This window comes from Ischnura elegans, chromosome 12 (assembly GCF_921293095.1).
Source record: "Ischnura elegans chromosome 12, ioIscEleg1.1, whole genome shotgun sequence".
Lineage (NCBI taxonomy): Eukaryota > Metazoa > Arthropoda > Insecta > Odonata > Coenagrionidae > Ischnura > Ischnura elegans.
Genome location: NC_060257.1, coordinates 74,248,017 through 74,273,169, shown reverse-complemented (window position 1 = coordinate 74,273,169; position 25,153 = coordinate 74,248,017). Strand labels below are relative to the sequence as shown.

General features: G+C 39.4%; 2 protein-coding genes across 2 annotated transcripts in view; both read right to left on the bottom strand.

Moving 5' to 3' along the window:
* Positions 1-16,731, bottom strand: part of LOC124169458 (zinc finger protein Gfi-1-like) — a 91,329-nt gene extending 74,598 nt beyond the window's left edge. Inside the window, exons 1-2 of the mRNA XM_046548072.1 lie at positions 16,068-16,731; positions 13,220-13,401 (exon numbers count right to left, since the gene is read on the bottom strand). Coding sequence (XP_046404028.1) covers positions 13,220-13,401; positions 16,068-16,384 — 499 coding nt within the window. The 5' untranslated portion in view covers positions 16,385-16,731. The remainder of the gene's footprint in view (positions 1-13,219; positions 13,402-16,067) is intronic.
* Positions 16,434-25,153, bottom strand: part of LOC124168716 (extensin-like) — a 139,283-nt gene continuing 130,563 nt past the window's right edge. Inside the window, exons 3-4 of the mRNA XM_046546982.1 lie at positions 16,518-17,151; positions 16,434-16,476 (exon numbers count right to left, since the gene is read on the bottom strand). Coding sequence (XP_046402938.1) covers positions 16,434-16,476; positions 16,518-17,151 — 677 coding nt within the window. The remainder of the gene's footprint in view (positions 16,477-16,517; positions 17,152-25,153) is intronic.

The window sequence follows — 25,153 nt, the reverse complement described above, 5'->3', positions numbered from 1 at the left end:
ATGTTAATATAATTATTATATATAGAAAACCAACGTTTCCTCTTTATATAGGAGTCTTCAGAATGATAAAAATGTCTTATTTTCTGATAACTTTATGTAATTTTTTTATCGAATATATGATGTTTAGTATGGTAGAGGTTTTAGGTCAAAAAACGATGATATCGTATGAAATAAGCACCCAACTTTTCGGTACATTTTTTAATCATGGGCTTGCTTATGAGTAAATTGTCGCTCATAAAAAAGAGTAAAAGACTAGCCGTCAATATTGCGTGTCCTGAACTATCGATAACATAAAGCATAGGATAATATAGACGCGATTAACGTGATGCATGGCAGTATTTATAACATGGTTAGTAAGACTTAATAATTATTTGCATTTTTTTTCCTAGGATTGTTAGCAAATTAAATATTCTGATGAAATTTAAAAAAAGAGGGATGGAAATCAACGTAATTTAATTGTTTAACTTGGGCAAGATAAATTATGTTACAAGTAATGGTTTGATTTAGAGGTGAAAACCAGCGACCAGGCGATGATTGCTTTATCACTCCCGTATCTCAAGACTTGTTTCAAATCCAATCCGAGGCTTCAACCTTCTCTCTTCCCCCGTCATGCTGTTGTACCCGCCAAGTCTCCCTTGATCAACCCTCGGAGAAATACACATAACGCTCCTCGAACTAAACCACGGATCTACATCCAATCCCACCACTGATAACATCAACAGGGGAAGAGAAGTTTCTCTGTGCTGGCAAGGGGCGTTGAGAGTGACTACAGTTACTCTCAGCTGTGACGCCTTCCTGCGGATGCAAACAGTGGAAGACCACTTCAAATCAAGTCTCGAGTGTTTGTCGCCATTTTCCCGCCCGCCGAATACCCGAAAGCTCTTCAAACCACACCCGTCATCCTTCCACTAACAGGGTTATGTAGAATAAACATAGGCTGTTCTATTAAATCCCCTCAGAATTTATGCTTCGGTTAACAGAATGCATCAAATCCGCTTACCCTAGTCGTATTTTCCTACTTTTGCGATGAATTACTCCTTTTAACACTTTAACTATCATATTGAAATTTTCTGGGTTTATAGGTAAGTATTTTTATTGAAATAGAAGATAGTTGCACTTATCCAAAATTATGTAATGCGTACTACGCGTTTTGGATTAAAAAGCAATCATCTGAAACGTTAGATTAGTAGGTACCGTTTATTTTATTTCAAAGATATTATTTTACACCCTGAAAACTTCAACATAGTTCAAGTTTTAAAGGAGTAACTCATAGTTTAAGAATTAAAATACGACTGGCTAAGAGGATTTAACGCGTTCCGTTAACCAAAGCATAATTCTGAAGGGATTAAAGAGAACAGCCGGTATTTACACTACATGACCCAGTTGCACATTGAACCAAATGTAAATTGTATCAAAGATATTGTACCAGATGATTTCCACGTGAGCCTAAACGCGTCTTACGTATTAAATAATTGTGGAAAAGTTCAACTACTTTTAATTTCAATGAGCCGAACTGCCGCTATATCACGCCAGATTCGTTTAAACTTATACATCTTTGTCATAAAATAGGTAACATAGGCTTTTCTGTTAACTCTGTACAGAATTTTTCTTCGGTTAACAGATTGAATCACATTAACCGGCCATATTTTCTTCTTTTACAATTATTTTTTCCTTTCCCCCCATTACACCCGTCTTGCATGGCTGAAGACGAAAACTAAGAGAAAATACTTCCAAGATACATACCACTACTGGGTTTTCAAAATTGAACAACCTAGCTACTAGACGAAATTTCTTTCTGTCAGAAAGAATGAGTCCAAAATTTTGACTGGAGTGACTCCCGATTTTCTCATTACCCCGCAATACAGAACGACCACTTATGAAAATCCTTTCTCTGTTGTCAGGGCACGATTATGGAGGTGTTTTGCAGGATATGGAGCAGGGGCGTCCCTAGGATAAAAACTATAGTGTGACAAGCCGTGGTCGTTCAAGTTGTAACACAGAAAAAGTAAAGAAACTAAAATTTCAAGAAAACTATAACAGCGTATTATTAGTTTTTATAATTACTTGCTCGAAAATAAATTTTTTTAATTTTAGTTACATATTTAATACTGATATCACTATTCTTGGATTTAAAGACAATTTGTTCAAAACTTTCATGTTGAACTAAATTGACTTCTACTTCTAGGGGGGGCAGCTGCCCCCTTCTATCCCCACTGGGTACGCCCATGATTTAAATTTAAATTTCCTTTGTCTGACTTAAGAAAAGAGTTTTAACTTCATACAAATCCATGATAGTGTTGTTACTTCTTGTCTTTTATATTCTAATATTATTTTCACTGCAATGCATCCGCCCATTCCTGTATTTTCCCGTGTATTTTTTTTATTATTTGTTTGTTATTAGCTTAATTGTATTGTTTAACACAATTATAACCTTACTGGACCCAAGAGTCCAAATCCAAGAAGAATAAATTATTATTAATACTTAATACTTAACAATACTATCATTAATCATTAATACTATCATGTTGAGTTTTTCAGGGTGTGCGGATACAACTCTGTCCACATTTACCTGAGGCTCGAGGGTAAACAATTAACATTAATAAATTAATTGGGCATGCTTTTCAAATTTGAGGTATAGGTAGATGTTGGAAAGGTTCCCCTCAATGTAATCTGAGGATGAAAAGTTTATGGATTAGATTTTAAAGAAGTAATATATTGCCAAAATGTTCCGCGTGACAGGGAATGATTTTTTCTTAATATAACGGCATAATTAATGTTTCATAATCACTACATAAATTTATTCCAAAAATTTCAGATTTAAAAAAATGTTATAAATACACTTGGGAGAGTAATCTGCGTGAATTCGCTCTATAAACGCAAATAATAAATCATTTGAATTTTTTTTTTCGATTAAATATATTTTGGGAATATCTTTTGCCACACATTACTTATTTATTTATTTATTTCCCATTTCCCTGTAAACAGCACTTTGCGGCCTTTATAACGGGTTTTTCAATATCAACAACTTACAATACAAACATCCATGCACTGGTTAGGGATCACGTACCCAGGCGGGATTCGAACCCGCGACCTACGGACTGGCAGGCGAGGACTTGACCCCACCGCCACCGAGGCCGGCATACGAGTATTTAATTCAATCCGATATTTCCTAAGCGTAATGAGTTCTTTCCGTTTCTGCCTGTCTGAATACATTATTTTTAACAGAGTGAGATTTAGTTTTTCTGTATAGTTTTTCCTTGTCAATATTCATCTTAAAATTTTTAATTAATAATAGAACTCTTTCCTTTCTCGTGATTCTAATAATATATTTTACCAGGAAATGCTCCACAATATCTCTTTGGAAATTCTCTTTGGACATTCGGAAATATTCCCTTTGGAAATATGCATACATTAACAAGATTTGTTGATTAAAGAATGATAATGGAGATTTGTTTTTTTAAGTATTTTTATTTTATGAACCTCCGCTTTTTTGCGTTCATTTTTCAACGCAATTTATCGCGGTTATAATTTAAACTACTCAATATTCGAGCACTTATTAAAAATACTCGGATTCATTTGACAATTTCTAGATTATTAATACCTTTTATATTGTTTTATTTATTTCAGATTTTTTACTCCTTTTGGTTCTTTTTTAAGGGTGCTTTAATCTCTAGGAAATAGCCTACCACTCCTTCACAGCTTCTCCTCTTCTTATGCTACCCCTCAAATCTTCCCCAACGCAAGGGTTGCTGAATCATCTGGGGAACGTTAAATCTTTCCAATTCATCCATTATTCCTTTACAAGTCGTAATATATCTGTCCATCGTAGGCAATTTATTTCCAAGGCTCTATCAACAACGCATGAACCAATACGATTTTCTCAGAGACTAGCGCACCGAAAGAATAGCAATCAGAAGTCTTCCCTCGGGATAAATATAGCTACATTAATATCGATTACATGCTGGATATCAAGATAACTGTTACGTTAAATGCATTATTGAATTGAATGAAAAAAAATGAAAATAATTTTTTCTTCATCCTTGTTCGGATAATTAAAACTTTTCTAAACGCTTCCAGAATCACTACTTGAGTTGCCAAGCTGGATAACCAGACTTAAATATTTATATTTATCTCATTGCTAATTGTTGCGAAAGTCTAGGAAAGTGAACGATTATCGTAATAATCGTCTGTCAAAAGAAACGGAGGTCACTTAAACTGCGATTTAATGTTTAAAGGCTAAATTTCATCATTTATCGTCTAGTTTGCAGCAGCAGTAACAAGTAAATGCTGTTGTTCAGCCGGTATGCTATGGCAAGTTCAACTTTTCAAAACCGATGATTTGCGATTTTTCACCCTAAATTTCCGTAAAATTTCCAGGAAAAGAACATACATGTAAAATTCTCTAATGGGTTTTTCATCCATCGAAACATGTTTTTGTGAGCAATACTTTGAAAATATGTTGATGATATGTGGCACCTGATCGTAGGTGATTCAGAAATGATTAAGATTTTTTATATGGCTTCAGATATCTCTTCACGAATGTGCGTGATGCATAAACCAAGTTTTAAAACGCGAGATGAAATTGAGAAATGTTCACGCTCAGTGATTAATCGAGGAGTACAAGAAAATAAATAGGGTATAAGTGAAAAATAACGCCGTATGCTGATATTGCTCCGCTTTCCCAGTGAAAGGCTTCTTCTTGGATGGAGTTTTATTTGCTGATGCTGTATACACCTGTTATTAGTTAGCTGAAAATACCCCGGTGTTAGGAGAAATTATTTCATTTTGTATGAATGTAACCCCCGATACTCTGCTGTGATCCCTTGCATTTTTTCAAACTTTAATCATGAGATGCTTTATCTTTTTTTTACCATAAAGGAGCGTTGACCAAGTTGATTTACCCATCTATCCTTTGTTGGGACTTGACCGTCGATATATTGGCGCTGTCGATGGAATATCTTGTGGAGGCTCGTTAAAGAACCGCAAAGTATAAAATATAAACACTAATTAACTAAGTACTAGCTGATATCTACAATATATTTCGAGCACCAATTTTAATAATTTATTGTTCTGAAAATTTTCGAAATTTCATCAAAAATATGCAATACCCAAGTCGTGATGTGCCTTATTTTTTATAGAAGTTGATAACAGATTCTTTCTGTGAAAGACAGAAATTTGTAATAGGTATGTATCAAGTTTCTAGGACTGCTTTTATTAGATTTTAGTGCATACACATTTTTCTGTGCTGTGCTGTGTAACGGTTTTCTTCGATGGTGTAAATGCAGCCAAAAACAGCGCAGAATGAAACAAGAAATTCAACGTGCCAACGTTTCTTCCAACCTAGTAATTTTTGCGTATGCATTCCAAATCGAGTCTACAAGGTTGTTTTAGCAGAAAGTTTTATGCAGTGTCCATCTTCGGGAATCAAATCCATTAAATTTAAGAGGCTATGAATTCGTTGAAAAATAATTGACATACGACCAGTTGCCCTCAAAATGTGTTAAGAACACCGCGCAGTCTTTGTCGGCGTAAATGCCGATACATTTGGGTGCACGAAACTCCATTTTTCTCTTTTGCCTGGACAATTACTCTGGAGTTCCACGCTCTGTGAACTTAATGGGGAAATCGGTCAATTTACGCATCATCCGTCCGAAATGATGGAAAGTAAACTCGTTCGGTGTTTAATATATTGGCGGTGGTTCGCATTTGAAAGAGTGGGAACGTGACGTCGTGTAAGAGTTGGACGTGAGGCTGCAATGTGAATGCATGGATGCCTTTAGGTTTTAATTCACTGGGAAGGGTTGTCGGGTGATTTAGGGAAGGGTGTGAAAGGGGGAGTTGATGTGGAGGTTTTTGTTTGGGGGAGGATGCGTTTTTGGAGGGTGTGTTAAAAGGGACCCAATCGGCTTGCAGTGTGAATTGGGGTGGGGAAGAAAGTGATGAGTTCCAAGTGGTTTGTTTATTTAGCACTGCTTATCCGGCGACCAAACGTTTGATGAATGTCTCTCAACAAGGTGTACTTTTTCACAATGTTACTTATTGGTGTTTCTCTCATGTTTCATTGAAAGTACAATGCGTTATGTCTCTTAAAAATGGGAATACTGTCTTCACGGAAATTATTTTACCTCTAACCGGACAAAAACTCATTTAACTTGAAAAATCTCACCACAGTTTTTCTTGCCCAATTTTGGATTTAAATGGAGAAAATTTAATGCAAGGCGTGAATACACATAGGAAACTCTCAAAACGATTTTGACGTTAACACACATTGACCATATGTTAGTGTTTGAGCGTTTGCTGAACTTGAAAACTAAACTCTTTGCTGGAAGCATAGCAGTATTTGTGGTCTCTAAAATGCGTAATGGGGCATTTAGAAGTTGAAGATCTAACTTATAAATTAAAAAAATGTTTGTCCCGGCATCCCTCTATTTTTCAATGCCAAAAACCGAAGTTCTGCGATTTAAGTGACAACGGGCTCCGTGTGTTTGAGCCTGTGTTCCTTGAGTTAAGAGATGAATCAAAAATAATAATTGTATAAGGGAATTTTTCGGAAGTTATGAAAATGGGGCTTGTTAGTACAGTGGGAAGAACGCTTGATTGCTGATCAAGGGGTGCCGTGTTCAAATCTCCCCTGATATCTCGCAAAATAAGTGAGATAACAGGAAATAGTTCTGCTCACCCAACCCCATTTTTTAAAATACCAGTGACCCAGTCCGCAGTGAGCTCTATCAAATATTCAAGACTATCTCAGAGACGAATCACTGAATATGCTCAAAAAATAATACCACATGAGGGAGATATCAATTTTCAGGGCATTTCCTAGAATGGTTGAGGGATAGATTCATTATGATTGCATTGCCAGAAACGTCCAAGTGTTCTTATTGCGGTTCGTGAATTTTTTTTCAATTTTTGCTGCGCTCGAGTGTGGCAGAAATCGGATAAATTTTTCACGAATCCATCGTTAACTATTCATGCCGCTAAAGTAAATGTTATTTTTCGTCACACATGCCCCACGTCGCAACGAAGGTAAGCAAAGAACACTCATCGCAAGCGTGGGCAGGTTATATCGTAACGAACTCGGCGATGATCGCGGCGTTTGCTATTGACGGGCAACTTGCGTGGAAAATGGGCAATAATGACGAAGGGATTAGGGCCGTGAGAACCGGGAGTGTGCGACTGATGAGATCCGCAGATGGGATGCTAATTCCCCCCGCGGATTCCGAGATAGCTATGGGAATTTCAGCACCGGCAAGGGAAAGTGTGACGGGTCTCTGGTGAAACGGCAATGGAGGCGAATGAGCTACACGGGTAAATTGATGGGCGAGTGATTTTTGTGATTGAACCCCATTGAAAATTCTCTCCGGCCGGAAGAGTTGGAAAGGGCTTGTGCGAATCTTCATTTGTTTTTCCGCCGTTTCCAATCTCGCTTGCCGAATTAAAGAAAAATAGCGGGCCGCTGATATGCCCTTGCGGTACTCCAAAACAGAGTGCGCGCGTGCTCCCGTCCGCTCTCCTGTCATTATCATCATCGTTTCACGCGCGGATGTTTGATATTATCCCGCTCTCTTTCCTTTTATGCCTAGCGTAAGCCCATTAGTTACACCTCTCTCTGACTACGTTTCGCCACTTCCATTCTTCGCTTCTTCAATTCTCCTCTCTATTTTCATCCGCCTTACTTGTTTACAGTGAAAAAAAGAGGTAAGTATCCAATAATACGGAGTATATGTATAAATCAATCTGAACAAGTCAATCAATTTTGCCTACGATATTAACGATTTAGTTTCAGTAACATCTTCTGGATATGGATTGCAATCCTACCGAGAATAAAGCCCTATCGTACCTTAGTTGTTTTTCTCGAATTTAACAAATTATAAAACAACTTTTTGTGTGCATAGAGTAAGTAGTCGTAACATCGTCGTACATTATGTATAACAAATATGTGTATGCAATAATATTGAAGTTTTAATACAATAAAATTAATTGTTACTTAGTTACTCGGAACCTAATTTTGTGCTTCGCTCAACGTTAAGCAAAAGAAAAGGCATTTTTTGATAAATTGATCACGAATAAAATTGAAATGCGTTTCTAAAGTTTAATCTTAGTCTGTAGATAGTAAAAATTGAACCAGAAATTTACGATACAAGTAGTTTTTCTGCATTACCTCAGACTTTTCAGTAATTCGCATCCAAACTGTAATGCATATGATTTTTGCGTCGCGAGAGAGAGAATCTTGCACCTCTTATTTTTCACAGAAAAATACTATTTTTAATGCAGTATTACGTCACCTTAAGCAAAGTACGAGTACGTCAAGCAAATTTGTTAGTCGGGAATCACGAGCTGCACTATGTATCCATAGGTTTCCGTGAATTGGAGGTATTTTGATACACCTGTGCTTGTAATACAACGTTTCTGATTCCATCACCTTTATTGTCGAAGATGAATACAAATACCTCTCTTTCTAGCTTTCTTCTTTACGCAGAACATTTAACTTGCTATATCTTTGACGATACTTATCCCCATCAATTATCATTTCCGTTTATTGTCATACTACATACATCCACTAATTGGTTATTGCACCAATTTCGCAATAATATAGTTCATTCTTTTTCACTATTGGCCTCCAGATATTCAAACTTCAGAAGTGAGTAAGTAAGCAGTGAGTTTGCAGTGTGAAATGAAATCTGTTCTATCGAATTTATCTTATATTAATTTTGTGTTGATCGAGTCCAATTATCGCTGGACTTTTTCAAATATTACCGTGAGGACAGGTTCAGTATATTGCTCCATGGCATGAAAAACTCTTACCCTCATGCTCAATAGCATATATTACTCTGTAAGCTTGCCAATTGATAAGAGGCTAAATTCCTTTTTACTCGATAAATCGTCAATTTCTGCAAATAATTTTTTACTTCATTTTCTTCTACTTGCTTTTTTTGCGAGTTAGATAATTCATTTGACTGGAATTTTGAACGCTTTCAATAAGATGCATAAAGGAACATGCTAAGGGAGAGGAATGTATGGAAGTGGATAAAATCGTACTTTGTTCAGAAATAAAATGTTCATAGTATCCATATTAACCTTGCATAAGTTTTTCTTCGTAAATGGAGCCAAATTCTGAGTATCGGCGGTAATGTTATTATCATATAGCTACTTATTATTCTGTAAAATAGCTTTTATTGAGAGAGAATTTTTATAATCTCATATGATCTGGTGGATAATCTCAAATTTTCCCCGAAATTGCATTTAAAATTGTAGCGAAGGATCATATTAATTAGCGTCTTTGAGTTTGAGTCACCAACCCTCAAGCGATTCTAAATTTCATTTAGAGAATTTTCAGGGGCACGTTACGGTCATGATGGGTTGAGGGCAGTTTCGCGCAGCTAACCTTTGAATTTTAGATATTAATTCGGAATTTTTATAACCCATTTAGGAGGCACATCTTTCCTCCTGCCTCCAGGCATATGCTCCTTGTCGGAAGCGGCGGCTAGCCTCCATTTTACTAACTTGATCCCAGACTCTTCCAGGGGTAACTAACTCCAACCACCCACCGCTCTCCCCTCTTCCGGCAGAATCTCCAACTTAGTTAAGTCTCCTCCTTTCCATACTCGCGCCGATGCCCTCCTAAAGAGCCATTAAAATTCATGAGAGCGGTGATTAAGCAGTCGGCCCTCTGTACCCTCGCAACCGAAACCCATCTGCAAGCCGTCCCCAATGGCTTCTCCTCCGCCTCCGTCCACAGCGCCCATCGTGTACGCTATGTCATCCCTCCTGGGTCTATACCGTCGCCCCAAACATCAACCTTTCTCCACCCTTTCCTTTTAAGGAGCACAATGCCCTCATCTCTCCTCCTCGTAGCATACCAGTCCCGTACTTCGCTGATAGCGATATAAGTTGTTTCTGGAGGATAATGCCATAAAATCAGAAGATTCAAGCATGATGGAGTTGATTTTTTCCGTATTGAAATAAATACTTTCAATTTTCCACGATCAAAAAATTTATTACGACATAGATTTCAATGTTATAATTTTACCTTGAAGATGACGTTGTAATATTGAAACCTTGTTGTAATAAATTTCATAATCGTGGAAAATTGCAAGTATTAATTTCAATATGGAATTTGCTATACTTCGGAAAAGGGTAGGGAAGGAAATTTTAAACATTTTTCCTATTAACATGAGGTCGCAACTTCTCAGTAACTGAGCGATGGAAAATAAACATTTGTTTGAATACACTTTTCAGTTAGCATGAAAACGTTTAATAACGTATTGTGAAGAGATGGGCATTATCTCACAGGCCATATCTTGTGACATAATGGACGGATGAAGACAATCGTCGAGGGACAAGTTGCTGGGACGAACGGAAAAGGAAGACCAAAATTGAAACACATGGAAGAGGTGAAGAAGGATGTGAAAGAGAGGAAATACGTAGGTGTGAAAAGACTAGCCCACAGGATAATTGAGAGGAGAGCTGCGTCAAACCAACTTAGGACTGTTGACCAATATTAGTGAATGCTTACGCAGGGTGATACAGGAGGAATTTGCAATAGTTCAGGAGGTGGTACGGGAGTGAAATGTTTAGCATTTTGGTACTATAAACATGGGGTCGCAGCTTTTGTTGGATGCAATCTTCAGTTACCATGAAAACGCTGAATAACTCAATGAGCAGTGATGGAAGGTTTCTGAAAATAGTTCTGGCTGTGATTGATATATTTTTATTCATTTAATGCAATCCACAAAGGAAAAGTTAGCTTACAATTACAATGGACTTCGAATACTTGTTGACATTTCAACTATTAGTATTTTTTTTACAGTATAAACTTCATTTTCAGAGATAAGATAAAAATTTGTATAAGTAAGTTTTAAGAAAATTTAATTTACTTATTGTTCTAAGCATCATTTTTCTATCATTATTTTCACGGATTTTATCGATAATTGAATGATGCCATTACCGTTATTTTGCAGTTTGACTATAACCATATTTTTTTTACAAATGCTTTGGCTTATAATTAAATTTTCCAAATTTATATTGGCTTATATCTAAAATTATAACTTAGTGGTAGACAATCGCTCATTAAGACTTTGATAAATGGGATTATTTCAATGGTATTTGGATATTATGAGGCTGTATTACGTCAAACATTAATATACATTTCACGGTTTCCAATGGAAGTACCTCCTTTCAGGATTTATATCATATCGATGATATTATCCTATCCAATGAGGTTTATCGTTACAGTAAGTTTTCATTTCTCACTTAACTACGTTTAATCCTGATGGGCCATGCTCAAAGGGGCACATTAATTTCTACTACGTCCTAACTTAGGTCTTTCACTTTTACATCAAACCGAGGTGAGCTTTCTTTGAACAACGGGCTTTTAAACAATGAAAAAAGGTCAGGGAGAACAGTTTTTCCGAGGCAACTGTTATTTTTGCGAAATCCTGTATGCTAGAAAGCGATGAATTTCCATGCATTGATTTTGTGCTGATCTGGAAAGAAGAATACCTGCTCAATAGTAATGAGAAAACATTAGGAAGACCATGTTGATTACTTTAGAAAAACCTCCACCAAAGCTATCTCATTGGCGAAACTGATTATACGAGTAATTGTTGCCAGCTACCCATATGCGATGAACGATATCAATTAGCCGGATCGGGAACTCACCCGAAACTTAACGAAATATCAAATCTTATCTAAGCTTTCATCGGCACGACGAGGTTATTTGAACGATTTGATTTTGCACCTCCCTCATCACCTGAATTGATTGGAATCAGATAGAGTTAGAGGAACTGATTAGAAAATTGATTAGAGTTGTAATTAAGAACTTCATAATCAAGAATTTTCCAAGAATTTTTGCGTTTATTTTCTGTGCTTGGGTTTTAATCTGTTCTCACTACTTTGATTAACACCCTTCTCCGGCTTGATCCTTATTGATGAGTTAAAGGAGATGATTTTCAATCACTTCTTATTGCCTTGTTCTTTGAAATTCCGCAAAGTTGAAGTGCTGCAACTAACTATTAACACCAAGAGATACAGTTCTCCCTGCACTCCGAATCTCTAACGATGATATTTGAAGAATTGATAAATCTACCAATTCTATTTCTTACTGTCAACGTATTGGTTCTCATAATAATATTTAAATCCAAAGGATAATTTTTCCATAGTATCGTCCATCATATACCTTGGTTTCAGCATCTAAGAACTTACTCAATCATTAGTTGCTTAACAAGATGTCACGCGCCACCAAACAGGTTAGCCAACACAATTGATAGCTACATATCACTTCTGGTGTTACTTTTTTTAGTATATGTGATATAAAATATGCTCAAAAGGATTATTTACTCGGGCTCTACGCAAATAAATTCTGTTGGTTCTATTTTGATACCTCCACAGCGCAAGCGCTCAACAATCGCCCACCGAATCAAATCCGCTCATCTAGGAGCTCAACAATACGCATACGCTCAGCTGGCAGCTCTCTCAGCAGCTCCAACTCTCCAAGCGTTGTTTTTGCTCCAGCTGTTGCCAGCTGCGCGAGTTGTTGTTGAGCTCCTAGATGAGCGGATTTTATTCGGTGAGCGATTGTTTAGCACTTGTGCAGTAGTGATATCGTTTCAGCTTCGGTTCTTATTTAGGCTCGGCTAAAGAACCGGTTTATCTGAGAGCCAATGAACTCAAACAGCTCCTCCTAATTCATCATAATTCAGTTATTTTACTTGTTTAGCGGATTTCATGGAAAATACGATGAGTATGGAAGGTTGTGGAGGTTTTATTAATTACAGCATCATTCATACAACATATTATAGTAGACTAAACTTCCAGAATATCATTCCAATTCGTTTATTAAACCTCTTTATGCCACCAACTTGGAGTTGCTTTGGTGAGAAATGCCTCGGGTATTTAATGAAAACTTTGCATATTCGAGAAAAAATGTCAGTCACGCCATTTTTTTGGTATATCAACGTGCTGTTTCTTATTTCACTCTCATTATATTAATTTTGTACTGAATGATTAATCCTGATTTATATTCAGAATATTAGTTACTGCATAATTACTAATTTGCAAAAAATAAGTACCTCAAAGCCGATAAATCAATTCGTGGTAGTATTAGACTGTGAGGAAAAAGCCGATATGTCGCCTCAAGGTACCAAGAGGGTTAAAAAAAACTGTGGTCAAGAACAAGAGCATAGAAAATGATAATGCATGCAATTCTTTACGTACTCACCCGTGTGTATGTAGGTGTGTTTCTTCATGTCGGACTTTTGGTGGAACCTCTTCCCGCAGTACTGGCATGGATACGGCCGAGTGTCCGAGTGGATGAGTAGGTGCGTGGACAATGTCGAGGACCGCTTGAACGATTTTCCGCACTGCTTGCATTCGAAGACCTTCTCCACGTTGTGAACCGCTCTGGGGGATCAGAATAGATACGGTCTCCATTAGGGTAAGCGTTGACTTGTATGAATTCAATTCTTACCTTAAGCCCTCATTCTATATTCAATGCAATAAGTCACATCAATTTAACATTATACGTGAGATTCATACCTAATTTCTTTTAACTTTTTATCGAGAGATACAGGCTCTTGAAGCCATATGTCCAGCTAGATTACGTATACAATTTATTTTTTACATGCTCAGGACTTTTCGCCAAATAACATGTAGATCAGTAAATTTTAAATTTAAATAAAGCTATACTACTATTTCATTTTCAATGAAAGACGTATTTCTGATACCCAAAGGTGACTTTGAATTTTATTTATTTTCATGCCACCGAAAACAGCACATAATGGCCTTTTATATCAGGGTTCTTCAAAATTTCAGCATTAACACATTCATTTAAAAACATGTCCGTGGTAGAGACTGCCTTCCGAGGAGGACTCGAACCCGTGACCTCGTGTTTGGTAGGCGAGGAGTTTAAACCGCCGCAATCGAGGTTGGCGTTTCGTTTTTATTTTTGTATAAACAGTCAGCGTCAGGTAAAATTAGGTAGAATTCCATCCTAATGAGGTGTTTACATGTGGTGTTTCTCTATAAATTGCACTTAAAATGCCATTAAAAGTATTAAGGATCATCTTTATTTCTAGTTATGTCATCTATTATGGTTAGATTCATTTGACCTTTTTAACTCTCTCTTATTGGTCTTTACAATGGAAGGTTAGTAGCGTCATCATTATCCTTATTTGTTTATCAAATAGCTCCCATAAGACTGTGCGAGAAACCATTTCTGTTCCTCAGTTTCCTTTAAACGTGGACGTGAAACCGTCCTTAACACGTGAGCTGTGTCCAGGAATGGGTGAGAATGAAGATGACTTTTAACTTCCGGCATAAAAATCATTTCGCAATCGAAACAACACCCCACGTCAATGTGCCAAAGCTTTATCCCCCGCAAATAATTTATCGGTCCTGGGAATAAAATCCCCACACTATAGAAGCCTTATCTCTCTATCATTCTACCTTTTGTTCCCACTGAATTTTTCTCCCCCACTTTTGGCGCCCTTAAAAGGAGGGGGGGGGGGCATATAAGCATCAGTCAAGCCGAAGTGCCCTTTCCGCCCCGCAAACAACAATGGTCGAAAGGTGAGGAGGAGGCGAGAACACAGACTAGGCGAAGACCAGAGAAGATCCCGGACGCCAAATAAATTCAGCTCGACGGGAAAGAGCTTTGGCCTATCGGGAGAGTTTTTGAGAGAAGAGGGGGTTGTGGCAGTGAGGCAGAAGGGGTCTCCAGGGGGTCATGAAGGCCCCTTCTACCCCTCCCCCCCCTTACACCGGTCATCCTCACACTACAGGAACGGGGAGACGTGTGCGGCCAGCCTCCCCTGACTTCTCCCGTACCCTTGAGGGGCCCCACCCACCATCTCCACCCTCGAGAGGCCCCCTCCATTCCGCCAAAGCAAATAGCCCCGGCCGCGGACTGACCAACCTGCCTCCCCACCTCTGCATCTCTCGGTTCTTCAGAAAAAAAGTAAATAAAATAAAGCGTCGCTCCACCCACATCCTCGCAGCATCACGGTCCAGTCTTTCCTACCTACATCTCCTCACACGCACCCCCCCTCTCTGGAAAAGGTTTTCATTCCATTATTCGGCCGTCAGGTGTCGGGTCAGTCTGGCCCCCCATGGTGTGTTCCTCCGCGATGCTCTTCATTTATTTACGCCGGCGTTTTCTCCCCTTTTCCCCAATCCACCGCCAACAGACCGCATTTTTTTCTCTTTCCCACCTCCCTCTTGCATCGCATCCTTTCCCGCCTTTTTCATCTTTTTCCCGCCTTTTTTCCATCCCTCTTCCGCCCTTACTTTCATCCGTATCATCCCCAACCTTTTCTTGCAACCAATTTCCCCTCTTTCCGAATGTTCTTCGGTTATGCTTTCTTCGCTTATATTTCGTCTCCTTCTTCGTCTCTTCCAACAATCCCGCATTCTCTCACCGTATGAATATCAAATCCCTTTGAATTTCAAAGTTTCGACAGATCTCTATCCTTCTCTCGGGCATTGAGAGTTGTGGAAAAAATGTATCGTTATCGGACTTGAACATAAAATCCACTTAAGCGGCACAAACCTTTCAGGTATCTTATGTAATATTCTCAACCGTAAACTCGTAGAATTAAATTTGAATTTTAAATAAAAACCGTCAAATTCACCAGCTTAAAAAAAAAGCAATATCCAAGTAAATGTATGTATTTCCACATACTGTTTCATAAGTTTGTAGTTTTAATCTAAAAAAGTGTTCATTTTAGGTATGTGCGTAAATTACGTCATTCTACTTCCGTTTCATTTGAATCTTGACAGTTTTAATGAATATGCATTTATATTGTCTCACATATAGTTAAAAAGTTAAAATTTCTACGACAAATATGAAGTTTGTACCTCAGTTTACATTCTTTTAAATACCTTACATCTAAATATCACTGGTATACTTGTATTTTAGCAGATAATGCATTTCTATTGTCTCCCACATCATTGTAAAGCCAAAGTTTCGACAAAAATATGGAGTACTGACCTTAGTTTTAATTTGTTTTAATACCGTGCATGAAAACGGGAGATGCATGTATATTTAATACCACCGAAACTCCCCTCACCTGTGTTGGCTCAGCGATATCTCATGTCCGAAGGTCTTGTTGCAGAGTTCGCAGGCGAAGGGTCGCTTCCCGTTGTGCGACCGTCTCGCGTGCACCTCCAGCCCGTGCGGCGTTGAGAACATCTTCTCGCATTTGACGCACGAGTATACGTCTCCTAGCGGCACCACGGGCCGCAGCAGCAGTGCTCCAGACGGCGGCGTCGAAGCCGAGGACGCCGAAGACGACGGCACCGGGCTCGGGAGCAGGTGGTGATGGTGGTGATAGTGGTGCCTCAGGAGCTCGTCGTGGTGGTTCGCGTGGTGATGGTGGTGGTGCATGGAAATGCTGTGCACCGTCGTGGTGACCCCTCCTCCCCCTGTGGTGCCGCTACCACCCCCCGGAGGCGGGGCTCCCCCGAAGGAAGATGATGCTGAAGATACCGCGGCCGCCAGCCAAGGTATGGACGAGTACAGGGAGGCCGGATGTAAGGGTGGTGGAGGCCCCACTGGTCCCTCCGCCTCTTTGTGGGTCGGGGGCGGAGGAGGGTACAGTCCGAACCCCAGTCCCGGGGGCAGGAAGTGTCGGAATGACCCTGGGGGCGGCGGAGGATGGTGCGGCGGCTGTGGGGCGTAGTCCGGGTGGTGAGGGGGCAGGAGCGCGGCTGGGTGCAGGAGGAACGGAGGCGGGAAAGACGGGGGCGGCGGGGGCGGTGGCGGGGGCGGGTTCGGCTGGGGGTTTAAGGCCTTCCTTTCCGAGTCGGGCCTTAAGAGGGCGCTGACGCTGAAGCTCTCCGATCGCTTCGAGGGTTGTTGTTGGGGGGGTTGGGGGCCCGGGGGCGGGGGTCCGTGGGATGGGTTGGGGGTGGAGTTGGGTCGGGGGCCTGCGGAGGTGGCCTGGCTGCTGTCGTCGTCGTCGTCCTCCACCTCCACGTCTTCCTCCTCGTCGTCCACTTCCTCCTCCTCCGTCCGGCTGCCCCCGCTCCGCTCCTCCGCCTCCGACCTCCGCCTCCGCTCCGCCTCCTCTTCCGCCGCCTCCGAGTGTCTCGCCCGCTCCTCGTCCTGGACCTCGTCCTCCTCCATGAGGCGACTGATCCCGAACTTGATATCTGTGGGAAAAAATAATATGTTTGTTAAACCATTTGACATTCCTAGGAATCACGGATGATTCTATTGCGTATTGGTACTGGGTTGTTAGCAAGAATAATAATGATGATTTTTGATGGAGGCTTTCGCGGAGAGAAGTAGGCGCAGCTTGGCTTCCGGGTTTTCCTACGCTTAGATCCATAGATGTGAATCGACGCGGAGGACAACTCGGAAGCTAAGTTGCGCCATTAATACTGATGAGCCCAAAAATATTACTCTTTATTAATTCCACACGCAAAATATTAGCATCGGATGCAAAGTCTATGAGACTATTTTAGGGTTCTAGGACTCACGGATGTCTGTTTAGAAATGGTATCTGGTTACTTACGGCAATAATAATGACGCCAAGAAATACTCTTTGTTAATTCCACACGTATTACATTAGTATCGGATTGCATTCGAATCTGTGGCGAAAATTTGAGTCCTTTAAGCCATTTGATGGTTATTAATATCACGGATGATTCCATTTGTCATTGTTATTCGTTTTTTTAGCAACAGTAATAATGATGAGCCCGTAAAATACTCTCTTTTAATTCTACACGTATTATATTAGCTTTGGATGCAAAGTCTGAGAAACTATTTGACGATTCTAGGAATCTCGGATGATCTATTTGACATATGTATTCGGCTATTTACAACAATAATAATGATGAGGCCAATGAATACTCTTTTTTATTCCACACAAAGTAGAAAAGGATCATAATCAATCTTAATTGAGTCTTTTTAGGTGTATTATGAATAGATACTCTTAGATTATAAGCTTAATCTTAGAAAACTTCTTAGGACCATTATATCACACCTGTGCGTTCATTGTCTTTTTGGTAGGATTTGGAAAAGAAGATACCTGTATTATTCCTTTTTTTCGATATGTGGCTTCCTTCTCCACTTATTCCCAGCGAAAAATTGAGGGCCATGCTCCTTTCACATGCTAGATGTAGACGCTCCTGCCGAACGGGTTGCTGACACGCAGTTATGCTCATATTCAGAGGCAACAAGTTAAAGAAACGAAAATCTAATTACGTCCTTATCTGATAAAATATCGGTGGCAACTTTTCATGACGCGAGTGAGACAAGTTATTCCACAAGAATTTTTATTTTAAATGTGAAAGAGAATGGGCGAAAGAGGAAGAGATTTTTCGTTCTGAATTTCACTACCATCAATCGAATTCTTTTTATTGAACTGTGATTTCTGATGAGTGAATGATGTAATTGGAGAAAAGCCTAATGCATTGGTTCTTGAACTTTTTGTTTTTTATACATATTCATGAAGTTTGGGACGAAGATTGAGTACAAAGTTTCATTCGGGTTACACATTATTCATTTAGGATAAGTATAGCCGATTCAGGCGTTATCTGGTGGAAGTTCAACACATTTAAAAAGAAGGTAACAGCAGTTTTTATCTGTGACTTGCACCGAATGATGAATGCGTCATAAGCATAAAACAATTGTGGATATGTGCTACCACCTTCAATTCAATATTATTTTAAAATATTGCACGTATTGGCTAAATTTGTTCTAAGTATGGTCGCATGCCTCATTGTGGAATCAAGTATTTTTGCTTAGCTCATGGGCTATAACATGAGCGTACCCAGGTTCAAAGCTAGAGGGGGGAAAAGTCGTGGTCGTTCTAGTTGTAATATAGAAAAGGCTATGAAACCAATATTTCAAGGAAATTATAACAGCGCCTTATTAGTTTTGACAGTTACTTTTCGGGAAAGATATTTTTACTTTAATTGCATGTTATATACTAACATCACTTTCCTTGGATTTAAAAAAAATTTGTTCTCAATTTTTGTTTAGAATTAAATTCACTTTTGCTTCTAAGGGGGGGGGGGGGGCAGTTGCCCCCTCCTGCCCCCCCACTGGATACGCCCATGTCTCCAAATTGAGGCCACGTTGGTAGTTCAAACGGTCCTTCTCCAATTAAGATCGCAAATTTTTTTCCGGCAAGCTAGGAGTAAACAGAATGTGCGAGAGATATACGAGGTTTTTGCGGTTCAATTCTGCGTTGCCCTGCCCTGCGGCGCACTTCGGTTAAAAATGCAAAGAGGGAGGCGGCGGAGAAATCACAAGAGTGAGGGAACATATCGGAGGGAGCGTTGGTTAGTTATTCCTTCTCGTGAGATTTACGGCTTTGACGTCTGCTCCGGATTTTGGAATGAAAAAACGAGATCTCACCTCGGTGTATCTAACCCGCGAAATTACTCAATCCCATCAAAATCACACGCCGGGAACGAATGCCCGAGATTTTCTCTGCGAGTAGAGGTGGGCGTGTGTTTTTTGGTTGAACTTCCCTTTTGTATACAGCTCTGAGGTAAAATCCACCCCGCGCGCAAAAAACCTTGAATGAATCATTTTGATTTGTTCCCAGATTTCCTCGGTGTGTAGCTAAAAATCTCATTTGGAATAGGTTTTTGTGCGTCGTTTTTTATTATTGTTGCCATTGTTGCCGGCGTAGCGAGGGTACAGGATTTATTTTCGCAAGGTTAAATTGCTTTAGGTTTTGTTTGCGAAGATCGATGGGAACGCGAGGTGATTAACTGGATTCCACTTTGCCGGAATTCTACTTTTAAATTTAATTTACTCGCGGGACGTGATTGATTGTCTATTCGCCTGACGTTCCGGATTGGATTCGGATGAAATTTGGGTCAATGTGTGTCGGACGTCTTCCCTTTTTTATCCCTGAGTTATAAAACAAGTGTGATAAACATCCTAAGGAGTAAATAATGTAGTTAATGGTAACGATCTACTAAATCGCCCCAGTGCAGCTATCAACGTACATTTTTTATTCGTCTATCAATTTGTTTGATACATAGTAAATATCGATTCTAATGCCGTTAAAATTGCATTTTTATGTATACTGAATAAATTGATATCACAGGATTGCATTTTTATCCCTGTTCTCAATTTATTTATCTTGCATATACGCCTCGGGCTATCAAAATATTTGTGGGGAGTATTTTGTGAGATGGAAACAACTCGATTTCTTGTTAAGGTGTCCTATGTGAATTTATTTTCACCATAAATATATTATATAAGCTATTTATCGCGCTATACAAATAGGTTGTGCTTCATTAATACCTGTACATATGTTCAGTCGGTCATTAAATTCAAATATTTTAAAAAAATACATCATTCCAGCTCTCATACCTTGAATCTTACTCTTGATCTAATTCTACTATAGTCTTTTCATACGGTGAAACGTTGTGGAAATGTACCAGAATTAATTAGTTTGATGAATGATGCCCATTTAAATTGTCGCAGATTCTCATTAGCCTTTCCCGCAATTAATCACACTGTTTGAGCCTTCAATCAGTACACATTTCCTAACTTAGAATTTCATGTGCAAATAATTGTACCATGCAAGGTACTAATTTACAATTCAAGAATTCTGTACAAAAGAAATTAATTATTTTATTTAATTTCACACAATAATGTGATACAGAATACAATGCTATTGAATTATGCACAAAATTATAGCATATTCCTGTTTCAATAATTGAGTTTTTCCTTATCATTTTCCGGTTCTTATAGTTTAAATACAAGACTAAAAGGTCACAAAACTGAATGATTTTCTTCTTTCCTTTCCTGGGTATGGGTTGCGATTTTCGTTCGCTCTCTAAACACCACTAACGCCATCTGCTGCCGAATCACCGAAGCGGGACACGACCCCCTCATCCCTCTCAGACCTTGTATTCCGGTCGCGACGTACGTACACACTGTCCTCCGTGTCGCTCGCGGGAAATTGATGTCTGCCCTCTTATCAAATCACTATTTCTCGCCGTGGAGTTAAGAAATCTGAGAGACGGCTCCGAAGCGGACAAACTGCTTCCGATCCAGTTTCCCGAAACACAATCGTGTACGCTTGTACTTATCGTCCCTGGTCGTTTCCACTTGTACGCATTGGCCTCTCGGGAAAAGCGCTAATGGGCCTTGCCGTGCGATCGCTGGCAGTTTCGTTAATCGGGGATGCGTTGTCGACGGTGACGTTGCTGGGCACCAAAGACCCCAGTTTTTGGGAGCTCTCTTCCGGGAACAAATGGTCCTGGGAGAAACAGACTAAGCCAGCATCCCATCTGCTGAATGTCGGAAGCTCATGTGTAGAAGATAAAATAGAATTCGAAATAAGCTGTCGAACAATTTCGCCTTTGGTCAATATCACAGGAAAAGTAAGATAGCCTTATTGTCCTCTTATCCGATTGACCTTAGGACATTTATCAGTGATTTTTTTGTTTTATACATGTCATGTACTCACAGAGATACGCTTAGAGACAGACGCTTTGGATGGAGCGAGTACTAATTGGGGAGGGGATGTTGAAAACAGTGTTAGAGGATAGAATGAAAGGTAAACGAGGGGGAAGAAGGAAAAGAATAGGATTTTTAGATAGAATGAAAGGGAGTGGGTCTAATTGTGAATTGAAGAGAGAAGAGCTTGAGGGAAAGGGAGGCACCCAGAATGCTTCTTTAGTGCTCCATGAAAATCTACTTTAATCTATAGAAAATTTTAATGATTATTGTAATGTACTCACAGGAAATTATAGCTTGTGTGTAGCCTACAATTACAACCACAGTTGTTTCAAGAGAATTGCGTTATAAAATTGAGGAAGAGTAGAAAAAAGTCTATGCTTTTCCATGTGTTCACGCTCAAAAAGCGTCGTAATAAAAAACTTTACCTGCATTACTCGTTGTTCCTATCGCTCCCAAGCTAGATTTTGTGAAAATAGGCTGGTAAAGTAGACTGAATTAGCGATTTTATCACATTTTTCCGTTATTTTTTACCTTAACTGCTCATAAAATTTGATCCGCATCTAGGCAAAGTATAACATTAAAAAAGCACATTATCCACGTCTGTTTTTGAGATACTTTAAATAAATTCTTCTGAAAAGACACTACCTACGCAAGTTATTTAATGAAAAAAAAGATAGGCATGTTTTTTATGACTAGATAATCATTTTCCACCGTAGTATACTTAAAGGAGAAAACCTTAGCTAAAAAATAAATGTTCTAAGCTTGGCAGTTATTAATTATTAGTTGATTATTTCGAACTTAAATATTTTTTGTAATGGTGATAAAATTTCGGACTTCTGTTTGGCTTCTCAGGGCTACTGTCTATTGCTCATCACTTTATGCAGAATAGTAAGTGCAATGAATTCTTTTATTACAAAAAATTGACCGAATATAATGCATACAACAAATAGAAAACTCCATAAAAGCCGTTTGATGGTCCTTTGGACAGCTTACAATTGCGTTATTTGAATAAGGATTTTGATTATTTAAACAAATCTCGAATTCATACTAAAATTTATCAATGGCAAGGGTAATATATTTGCCTTCTGAAATATTTACAATTTTAGAGTCCTTTACAATAAATGTGCAGCTTATGCTGTGATTGAAAGAATGTATCGTTTTTTGGCCTAGTGCGTAAGATTTCATGTTACGCATGTAAAGTTAAGTTGTTATGAACGTGGCTTAATGAGTTATACTCGAATAGTCCCCTATGGTAAGCTGGGTTTGGCACATTGAACGTAAAGCGCTTCTGGCCAGTGTGGGAAATTGGGATTGAGTGTACCAGACGACAAGGCTCGTTACGCTCACGAACTTGCCTCGAGGGATTGAAGAGTTTCCTGGAGCTAAAGCCGGGATGGTACCGGCGTGCCCACCACGGCCGACCGCGACCGGACAGTCCGAGGACCCGATGCACCCGCGGGGGTACCTCCCGCCACCAGCCGACGTCCGAACCCGGTCATCGCTTCCAAATTCCGCGGGAGTCGAAGCCGGACATCCCCGGGGCATCGTTCTCCACTCCACCCTTCAGCGAATGATAGGATATACTGGTCGTTTAGGGAGATAGATCGAGCTAGATCCTGCCAGAGGAAGTTCCAATATCTTCCTCGAACGTTCAACCCCGCGACCATCGGCTGTTCGGGCTCTTTCGCCCCATTTTAAGCTGGTCGAACTCCGCGGGCTGACGGTATTCCCAAAATGGGTCGATATACGCCAAGAGAGATGGCTGTTTCCATGTTTCGCGATGCTAATAGAAGGCTCGGGCGCTCTGGGGCGAGAGAAAAATAGTGACTTCGACGCTTGGAGAATATGCGTGTGAATAATTCCCTTTGCTTGTCCCAGTGTCAACTTGTACATCCCGAGTGCGCTATTGTCTCTTCTGAATCGTCTCGCTGATGAAAATTCCTGCCTTTGTCAGCCCTTTGTCACTATGTTTAAACTTTTTGACGGAGTCTCGAAGGGAACCAACATATCACTGTCAATTTTTTTCGAATTAAAAAAACCTCATGCAGTTGTAAATATCCAATTTTTTAATTATAAATATTTTTGATGGCCTGATGAAGACCATCGTCGAAGGACAAGTAGATGTTAAGAACGGGAAAGGGAGACCTTGGATGAAATATATGGAACAGGTAAAGAAGGATGTGCAAGGGAGGAAATACGTAGTAAGTTTGAAAATTAAGGATGGGCGGATCCAGGATTTTTTTTCGGATCCGGATTCGGATCGGATCCTTGATTTTCGGATCCGGATCTTTCGGATCGGATATTTTCGGATCCAAATGCATTTTCAAATTCCTGACGCTGAGATTCCCCCGATGATTGTTCAATCTCTTGGGAAGAGTCACACTATGTGCCAGTCGTATTTTTCCATTTTTATTTTCCACGACTGAAATTCTCCTACGTAACCTCTGCGAGAGCTTTCAAACGAAACGGTTCATGAGTAGGACCAGAATCGTATGCGACGGCGCCTTCGAAGAGAAAGTCGGAACTCTTTCTATCCTTAAGGGGGGTTGCATTCACTGAAGCTATTATTGAAAATTTCGGATCCAGATCCGATGTCTTCCGCGACTTTGGATCCGATGTATCCGATGAAGGGCAATATCTGCGGATATTTAGATCCGAGAGATTCGGAGAGCTGCGCGCAACCAATCTCAGGATTGTTGACCAGTAATGATGATGAAATAATCATATTTGTTGATCAACTCTCTCCATGAATAATTCACAACATCGAGTTGAAAAAAGTCTGGTTGTGTAATACAACTTACAATGGCGTTACTCGACATAGGATAGTAATTATTTAATAAAAGTTCTTCTGAAATTTACCAGTGACAAGGATGTTTATACTCTTCAAGTGCAAGTTACGTTGCTGATCGATGACTTTGGTGCTCTGAAATAAAGATAAAATTTCCGATTGGCTTCTTACGTCCCTCATCTTGTGATAATCTGTTGAAATTTATTTTTAGCTCTTTGATATGGAAGTAAAGTTAAAGCTTATAGAGCCTGAGAAAATGCAGTCGATACAAACTTAAGTTTGTTTTACTCATTTGTCATGGCCCACTTGACTACATCCGAAATGATTGAATCTATAGAACGATTTCTCTAAATATGCGTCAAATTCCCATCCCAGTGATCCAACGCCGGAGACCCTTGATACTCAAACAGATACAGTCGTTTTCTTTTCATGGTTATTTTTATGGGGCTGCTCCAACAACTGCCACTCCCTTGTGATTTAGATTTCAATCACCCATCGAGTTTCGTGTTCCTACAGATTGGATACGGTATGGGGTAGGGCTCCCGGACAGCTGTGAATACAGGGATGGGGCGAATGTTTATGAAGCTTTATTCATTGGGAATGCTACTTTTGCCTCACTACCTTATTGTTGTAGTAACGAGTGCACTAACGGAATAATCAGGAATGGCACTGAAAAGAAAATTTGTTCAGGAGATAACAGGAAAGATCATGTGACGTGAAACTGGCTTATTGTGGATGATATTATTTTTATGAGGATAAGTAAATTATTTTTGCAGTTTCCTCAGTATCATTCTGGATTCAATAGCTGGAAATATAATATATATTGAAAATGAATAGCCTTACTTTAAAAATTAGTGTTTTGATTTTGCTTTAAGCTAATCGATAATTTATGCGAGGAAATATAAATGAAAATAAACGAAGGAAAATAG